The sequence below is a fragment of the Ambystoma mexicanum genome, chromosome 12 (assembly GCF_040938575.1).
Source record: "Ambystoma mexicanum isolate Mex_15411 chromosome 12, UKY_AmexF1_1, whole genome shotgun sequence".
NCBI classification, from domain to species: Eukaryota; Metazoa; Chordata; class Amphibia; order Caudata; family Ambystomatidae; genus Ambystoma; species Ambystoma mexicanum.
The window spans coordinates 368,169,657-368,179,244 of record NC_090936.1 but is presented as its reverse complement, the minus strand read 5'-3'; the positions used below and the strand labels follow the sequence as shown (position 1 = coordinate 368,179,244).

Below are 9,588 nucleotides of genomic sequence, written 5' to 3'. Positions count from 1 at the left end.
ATGCAGCTCTGGTTCTGGGCAATAAAAGAAGGAATTTCTCTATCGGCAATTCACCTAGCCGGAGAGCAGAACACAGCTGCAGACACTCTGGGCAGGCAGAGCACAGTCCCCTACGAGTGGGAGTTATCTCAGGAAGTCCTTCATGAGATCTTCAGCCCATTGGGGAACCCCTCAAGTGGATCTGTTCGCAACCACGGTAAACCGGAAGTGTGATCAGTATTGCTCAAGGGAATTTCCCCCGATAGGAGCTCTAGGAGACGCGTTTGTAGTGGATTGGGATTTTCCCCTGGTGTACGCATTTCCTCCAGTCCCCGTGATTCCTCAAGTAATCACGAGGTTGAGAAAGTTCAGGAAAACCATGATCCTTATTGCCCAGGACTGGGCCAGGAGGCCGTGGTACCCAGACCTTCTGGACATGTCCATCTGCCCTCCAGTACGTCTTCCACAAACAGAGGATCTTCTCTCCCAAGAGGAAGGTCGAGTTCTCCATCCAGAGGTCAACACACTCAACCTTCATGCATGGTTTCTGAGAGGTTGAGATATAAGGATTGGGATCTTCTGGATGACGTAATGGAGATTTTGCTTTCGGCCAGGAGGCCAGCAACAAAATCCTTGTACCGGTGTTGTTGTAATAAGTTCAGTAACTGGTGCAAAGATAGGGATGTGGACCCTTTTCAATGTAGCACACCAATGGTGCTTTCTTTTCTATTACATCTAGCCAATCTGGGGCTCCAGATCGGAACAATCAAAGGCTATCTTTCTGCGCTGTCCATTTTTAAGTGCTCCTCTGAAGAGGTTTCTTAATTTAAAATACCATCAATAATACAGTTCCTGAAAGGACTTTCAAATGTATATCCACCAATACCATTTCATGTTCCAACTTGGGATTTAAATTTAGTTATTAAATTCCTAACATGTATGCCATTTGAGCCTCTGCGCTCCTGTCCCGATATTGATTTTTTGACGGTATGATAACCTTCATTTGAAATGACGGTATACCGCGGTTATTGCAGTATAGTGCGCACGTGTGTTTATAAGCATGGTCTTAAATATTATTTTGACTGGAAAAGTCACTTTTTCAACAAGACACAATACACAAACAAGAAAACATCACCAAGAAGTTGTCTTAGTTCTTCTTACAAAAATTTATTTTAGTTTTAACTCAACGGAGCAGGAGGTCCAATTTTACTTTGTAAACCAATACAACCTTTTTAGAAGTTTAACTAAAGAAGTAGGAGGCCAAGACGTATATGACCGTAGGGTCTCAAGTATGATAGCTGGAAGGTTTTAAAATCAATCAACTGCAGGCATAGTTATGCCAAACCTTTTGGTTTGCTGAATTATGTTTTAGCAACACTACCAAGGTAAAACTGTCAAAAGGATCATATATCTGCTTACATTCAAAGTCTGAAAAGATTTTAAGTATTAGAACGCAAGTCTGAGTAAGCAGCAAACAAACTTTTTTTTAGAAAAATAAAAAAAATCACAAATTATGATGCAGAAATACCAGCATGTTTACATGTTCTGTAGATAGCCTGCTCCTAAAAGGTGATAATATGTAGCCACTGCTACTAAAAACACGTTCAGAAGGAACACTAGTTACTGGGATGCACAGGTATTTTTGGGCTAGATATGACAGAATGGGTAAATCCTTTTGATGTTGTTTCCACCAAATGAGCGGATCCTCATTTCCCGGAAGGATTGGCAGAGCTTTGTAGTGATCGACTTGAGCAATGATTGCTGCTTCTGGTTCAGAGTCTGCTGCCACAGAAGTGGACTGTTTGACACTTTCGGTGATTTCCAAGAGTAAATCGTGTAGGCCTTTGCTGGGAGTAACATCAACTGTTTTTTTGCTTGCTAGTACTGGAGTTGGTGATCGAACTCCAAGGCTTAGCAGCTGCTGCTCACTTTGTTGTTCTTCACTACCTTGGGGGGTCCTATTTCTTGTCAGGGTGGCAGTGGTAACATCTGATTCTTGATCCTCACCTTCTTCCAGGCTGTGTTTTTCTTGTAAAGCATTTTCTTTTATTGCTTCTGCCGTATCAGTGACATTACTGAGGAAGTGTTCTTTGAACCTTGGATCCAGGAATGAACAGATGTCCAGCAACAATTGTGTTTCAGGTGCCTCATATCTACTGCTCAGGCCTGCTGCAATAGTTTCTTTCATTTCTCTCGCTAGTGGACGATCATTGGGAGCACAAACCAGAACGTTATTCAATAGATGATTTAATATTGGTCTGATTGCTGATGCGGTGACACGTGTGCCACTAGCAAGGGAATCTGTGAACATGTGGACTGACCCAAGTACTAATGAAATGTCCTCAAGGTTTGTCATGTCATTTTGTTTTGGCATCAAATGCCAGAGATTTATATCTGCCGCAAGAACTGCACACACCGATTGCTGCTGCTCAATGAAGCGCTCCATCATGTCGTATGTTGAGCCCCACCTTGTGACTACATCATGAATCAGGGAATGTTTAGGAATGTTGAGTTCAGTTTGTTTTAAGGTTAGCTCTCGTCTTTTCTTCCAGCTGCGGCTGAATGACTCAACCAGCCGTCTGCAACTTTTCACTGCTGTGTCAACGCGCTGAATTTTTAAACACTTTTGAATCCCTAAATTTAAGTTGTGGCCAAAGCAGCTTAAGCGTGGTACTTTAAGTACCTGTTGAAATGCTTTCTTCATGTTCGAGGCGTTATCTGTGCCAATACAAGTAAGTCTATTAATGTCTAGCTGCCATTGTTGTAGCATGCCTTCAAATATTTCAGCTATGTGTTCTGCAGTATGGTCTTCGGGCACATACAGTGTCTCCAAGCAGTGAGACTGCATGACCCACTCTGGTGAGATGTGGTGGAGTGTCAGGCTAATGTATGGCTCCCCTTTGCCACCATTGCTTGTCCACAGATCAGTAGTTGCTGCAAACCACCTGGCTCTGCCAACAGCTTCCTGCACTTCATTTCTCAAAGCTGAATACAATTTTGGGATTTCTTTTCCAGAAAAAAATGTTCGCGATGGAAGTTCATATTTAGGATTCAGCTGGTTTACTAAATGCTTGAAACCTGGTCTTTCTACTATGTAATAGGGACCCATATCTTTTGCAATGAAGAAAGCAACAGCAGCATTCATTTGTTGTGCAGATTTAGAGGTACGGTCAAATTTCTTTTGCTTCTCAAAACATTTTTCCATTGTATATTGAGTGAGGTTTTCTGGGGATTGGCGGCACCACTGCAAATGCAAACACAAAACAAATTTACTTAAAAGTAAACTAAGGTAGGTAAGTTAAAATCATCTACAAGTGGACAGCCCCACACACCAGTGCCAAGGCAGCAGCACCTTGCCAGTCAAAGCTGGGCCTGTGTGCTGCTGTGTGTGATGCAGTGCACTGCATTAGTGCGCAGTGCGCATGTTAGACTCCTAACCATGATGATTTTAATTGGGGATGAGGAATGTTAAGTTTAAAACTAAAAATACCTTTATACTTGATGATGCTTCTGTGGAATCTGCTGTAGTAGTGAAAGGGGCAGGAGGAGCAAGTCGCTTCCTTTTGATGGACGGCTGCGTTTCTAGAAAAAGGGCCGGATGATGCTCTCGAAGATGCGTAAACATATTAGATGTGTTTCCGCCCTTAGCTGAAATTTCTTTGGTACAGGCACGGCAAATGGGAAAGCCATCCTCTTTTATTTCTCCTCCTATTTTTAGTGTAGCCAAAGTAGTTCCACACTGCTGAAGTTTGGCGTTTCATGGGAGGGTACAGCTGCATTTCCTCACATGATGGGCCGGCGGTGTCGGTAGTGTCATGGTGGTCATCTACCTCTTCCATCATTGTTGGATTTGGTTGTTTTCACTACTTCACCTAACAGTTGCTCTAGCTGCACTTGTATAAATTTGCCTCACTATTTGACCCCGAAATTGGAAATAAAATAGCCTTATTGACTTTTGACTGTGGCAGTGATAGTACAGTCAGTATTATTCAACATCAACAAGTAACTATAACTCTGATAGATGCAAGTTATTAGTCTGTGTAACTGAGGTCATTCCCCTCTCCTTTTAAGTAGAACCGTGACAGTGCTTTTAGACTGACACACACACACCTCATGTGATGTCTGATGATGTGACATTTTAGTTTACACGTCACAGACAGGAAATGGAATACATAAGAGGAGACAAAGAAATGCATACAGGTGGTGGGTGGGCCCACAGCCACCGATTAAAGGCTCTTGAATAATCTGTGGCTATAATATAACAACCCCACCCACCCACCGGCTGTATTTCTTTTGTCTCCATTATAATGTATACTCAACCCCACAGGTGCGTGCCTCTGACTGCCGTAGTGAGTCTAGTGACAAAGAAGGATTTATATGGGCATGGGGTAGGCAAATGTGCATTCAGTGTTTCAGAGCCCTGCTGGATGTTGTACATCTTGTGTCTTGAATCAAGACCGTCACAAGAGCTGGCCACCCATCATGGATGTGAAACACTACATGCCCGATTGCCCATGGCCTGCGAAATGCCATAGCTAAGAAGTGGATGGAACAGATGATTGTTAAGGCAATGACTGAGGTGACAACACTGGAGGAAAGTGACAGCCGCAGGGACCCAGCAAAGTCTGCAAACACAGCTATAAGTCCCAGAATGCAAAATAATGTCGACCTGAAAAATCTATTTAAGCCCACTATACTTTCAGTGATTTTAAGACATGTAATATAAACAAACATAGATATGCAGATTTTTTGCAACAAACCTCCACTATCTGGTGCAAGTATAAGATCATACGAGGTTAGGTTTTTAATTATTAACATATGACCCGTGACGTAACTCGCTCACAAAGAACTTTTGTAGGACAGACTCAGGTCATTTGGATGGATAGTAGTGCTGCACCAAACTTACTTTCCAGCCACGATGTTAAATCATACCGGTTGGTAAGACTGCAAGGGTCTTGGACCCTCGCAGAAGGGAACACAGGCCAACAGGCCCAATCACGGAGTGTGGTTGAGGAGGAAGGAGGCGGGCGGATTGAAGGCATGGGTGGACTGGACCAAAAAAGGCCCTGGAAATAATTTTCAAAGTGGCCCCATATACACATTTTGAACAAACCCAACCCTTTTCCCATGAGAAAATGTGGAAATAAAATAGGTTATCACACAAAAGAGGCCCAGGGTGCAGAGGCCTACCGGAAAACCTCCAGAGCTCTCTAATAGGTCAGTCCACCCCTGATTGAAGGTACTGGGAAGGAGCTGGGGGTTGGAGTGGGAGTGAGTCTGCAAGCGCTAGAAGCGCGTTGGCTACATTTCGTTTTTTGTTGTCGTTGCAAACTTGTCTTGCATAAATGGATAGTGGCAATACAATCAATAGACCCACAAGGCCCTCCTCCCACTAGTAGTAGTCAGCTCATCTCTTCCTCTCAGCCCACATCTTACCTCAATTGTAATATTAGATGCGGAAGGCGCTCTGCTTTCCTCCAGGCTCTCAGTCAAATTGCACTATCCCCTCTGATGTACTACAACTACAAGAGGAAAATAAAATGTTTTCACCAAGGCTAGAAAAGAATAATTAGGCAGAGTACATTTTAGACCTTGCCCAATGAGTGAGTGTGTCCTGGTCCTTATAACGTTCCCCCTCCCAAACTTGTTCCCTTCCCTCACTACAATCTTGACATGTGGAGGACCCTTTTTTAAATCCTGCTGGGCCCATAACTATACAGTCACACGCATATGTGTGCACCCTCGGATGCAAGCATGCATCACACAAACGTGTGAACAACGAATGCGCACGCCACAGACCCATATAAACCAGAGATAAACCTAGGACTCATTTTTAACACTTTTCTCAGACTGACCAGCTACCAACTGTGCCTACTCAGGAAAACCCTTCAAACCACTAATTGATGAGAGCTTTGGTGATGGCACAAACAGACTACTTGAACATTCTCCACAGGACTCACAAAGAAACTCGTCAGTAAGTTGAAAAATCAGGCTGCCGAAATGTGCCAGAGTATCGGGAAAACGGGACCAATTGAAACTAGCCCTCAACTGGCTCCCAGTGCAGTCAGTGAAGAATCAAATTCAAGACATACTGAACCGTAGACAAGGCCCACAGGAGAAAAGGACAACATTACCAAGAGAATCTATCCCCTTCACCCCCTACAGAATGTATCCCTTTCACCCCCTCTAAAAAAACAGCCAGAAACCGATCAGCAAACACACGCCTGAGAAATCCGATGCCTCAAGCTACTCAAACAAGGTTGCTGCTTCAAGGGCCAAGTGTATGAAACAGCCTCAACGATCCAAACTATCTAGCCGAAAACCTCTAAAAACTAGCTTTCGACTAAAGCTTCCCACACCCAGGATAGCAACTGAAGGATAGGGGATAGCGGACCAGTCCAGCATCAAGTAAGATTCTAACCACCTGCAAATGATGACCTTTTCTTACAACATCATATGTGGTGCATTATGCATTACAATTAACTCCTAAAATAAATAAATACATTTCCACTTAACCAAGAACCATTGAGTTTTGTAAAGGTGACACTGAGTTGAGTAATAATACCTGTTGATCTGAGGCTGCAAACAGAAAAACAAGTTTTATTAAACGCTATTGTTATCTAAAAGTACTGCTTGAAATAGATGGTCCTAAAAAGCGTGGACACCAACAGTTCTGCAAGGAATTTGGTAATCAAACAGGAGAATAATTAGCAAAGAATCCTACCATGTAAAGACCAGAGCAATATCGTGTCTGCCCGAGTATAGTGGTACAGCCCCCCACAAGCTGCAAAAGGGACTAACAAATTACATAGTATGGGCAAAGAGAGGGACCTTTACCTGATAAGAGAATCACGTTTTCGAGTTTTCCCTGTCATCAGGGGAAGGCACCAGGGACTAAGTCCCAGGCACCAGCAAACACAACAGGGAATCCTACATGGCACTAGTACCCGAGGGTGCAAAGTACTGCCTAGCACCAGCAACTGCATTCTGCCATTAGAGACAGAGGAGCAGTGCCTGGCCACACACTGGACGACAACACTTTTTGTCATACAACATAATTGAAATTAGAACGTACTATTTATTGCACAGGCTTGTTACTGCCTTGCAAGGCCACACACGGCAATCACTTAACCACCAAAAGTGACCATGATGCTCATTCAAAAACAAATCACTTATATAAATACAGGTCTCTAAACGAAAATCATTCCCAAGAGACAGGTAAGGGAGGATGGATCAGTGGTCGAAGTGTGCGAAAAGAAGTAGTGGAGCTATGCTTCCTGCTGACTTGAACCACGCTCCCCCAAACCCCATCGTCCCACTCCCTCCCACACGCAATTCAAAACCCCAAACAAGACACCTGCTGTTTAAGGGAATACAGGGAGTGGAGTGCATTCATGCATTGAGGTGCAAATTTCAACTTCTACCTACACATTTATTTTAAGATGAAACCATTCCGGATTGGTTTCTTTTTAAAATAAAAGCATGGGAAAAGTAAAACGTTTAAAATAAAGTATAGGAGCACCGCTCCCGCCCACCACAGCAACACAACTGAATTGAAACACGGGTTTTCAAGGAATGAAAAAAAAAAAAACGCATATAAACTGAGCTTTTAACTTTTGTATTTCATGACCGTAGTATTAGCATTGGCAACGCAAAGATCTCTGTTCATATGCCATGTGGGACCCAACGGTAATGAAATACAAAAATAAAAATTAACATTTGTGTGTTTGCTGACAGATTGCCATAGAACTTGGCCAGGCCCAGGGATGAAACGACTGGTTAATTATAAGGCAGGCTTACCTTTAAGTGTGAGGTGCCCTGGGGTGTGCTGAAATCGCACACTAGCAGCAGAATCTTAAGAGGTTCTGTGTCACTCTGCAGACTTCACTGAAGCTCAGGCACATAAAGTGAGTGCTTTATTCCAACACGACCTGCGCACTTAGTGGCCGTATGCATTTAATGTAGAAAAGCACAGGCACAGCTGAGACATCACGACCCTTACCTGGGTCAGACAGCAGACGCAGACTTTCTAATAGTTCCTATACTTTTATTTAAAAAAGAAACCATTCCGGAGCGGTTTCTTTACAAAATAAAAGTATAGGAACAGTGAAATGTTTAAAATAAAGTATACGAGCACCGCTCCCGCCCACCACAGCCACACAACTGAATTAAAACATGGGTTTTCAAGTAATGGAGAAAAAAAACACATGTCAACTGAGCTTTTAACTTTTGCATTTCATGACCGTAGTATTGGCATTGGCAATGCAAAGATCTCTGTTCATATGCCATGTGGGACCCAACGGTAATGAAATGCAAAAATAAAAATGAACATTCGTGCGTTTGCTGACAGATTGCCATAGAACTTGGCCAGGCCCAGGGATGAAACGACTGGTTAATTATAAGGCTGGCTTACCTTTAAGTGTGAGGTGCCTTGGGGTGTGCTGAAATCGCACACTAGCAGCAGAATCTTAAGAGGTTCTGTGTCACTCTGCAGACTTCAGGGAAACTCAGGCACATAAAGTGAGTGCTTTACTCCAACACGACCTGTGCAGTGCGCACTAGTGGTCGCATGCATTTAATGTAGAAAAGCACAGGCACAGCTGAGACATCACGACCCTTACCCGGGTCAGACAGCAGACGCAGACTTTCTAATAGTTCCTATACTTTTATTTAAAAAAGAAACCATTCCGGAGCGGTTTCTTTATAAAGTAAAAGTATAGGAACAGTGAAATTCAAAAAAGAAAAGCATGGGAGCACTGCTCCTGCACACTTCGACCATTGCATGTGGTACAGACAACAGGTCTCAGAACCTGACAGACTGTCAGTCACCCCAACTATTGGGAAAATTGGTGAATGTATGAACCCTAAAGTAGGAAGTCCACCCTCGTACCACTTAATTGCAACTCAATAGGCACATCTCCTTTAGCTCAGTTTGGGACACTATCACACACACCCCTTCTCGTGCTTCCAACTGCAATGCCATTCTTTTTTCTCCCGCAGCACTAGTAGAACCCTCCTCTATTTACGACCTGCTCATTAAACAACATGTCCTTCATTATCAGTCTATGGAGCGTGCAGCTCAGGGGACAGTTTGTTACGAGCTGGTGCTGACAACTTAGTGTGACAGCCAAATTTCCTTGCGTGATGCACCCAAATCGGTTCAATTGTTTAAAAATATAGAATTTCAAATAATAGTAGATAGATAATAACAACACATTTAAGTAGCAATCACACGTATTAAGGGGGCATTAATCATACAGCACTAGATTTGAACAAAGGGGGAGAAGCAGGACAGAGGGAAAGAAGGCCATGAGAAGGGAGGGAAGAAAAAGAGGATAGCGGTCCTGGTTTGGGGGCTGCTTACCTTCCTGGAACCTTGGAAATCTGTGGCACAGGCAGTCACAGCACATAGAGTTTGGAAGTGTGACAGCAGGGTATGCAGCCCAAACAGTGACACGTGCACGATTCAGGAATGTTCCAGCCTGGGCCTGGGCCCGGGCAAACTCCACCTCCTTCACTCCCAGGCTGCTAAGCCCAGCCCAACCTGAGCCTGGGCAAACTCCACCTCCTTCACTCCCAGGCTGCTAAGGCCAGCCTGGGCCTGGGCAA

At 43.7% G+C, this 9,588-nt stretch overlaps 1 protein-coding gene across 1 annotated transcript in view; it reads right to left on the bottom strand.

Moving 5' to 3' along the window:
* Positions 1 to 1,483: 1,483 nt before the first annotated feature.
* Positions 1,484 to 9,588, bottom strand: part of LOC138514487 (E3 SUMO-protein ligase ZBED1-like) — a 31,479-nt gene continuing 23,374 nt past the window's right edge. Inside the window, exon 2 of the mRNA XM_069629970.1 lies at positions 1,484 to 3,223. Within this exon, the coding sequence (XP_069486071.1) occupies positions 1,484 to 3,223 (1,740 nt within the window). The remainder of the gene's footprint in view (positions 3,224 to 9,588) is intronic.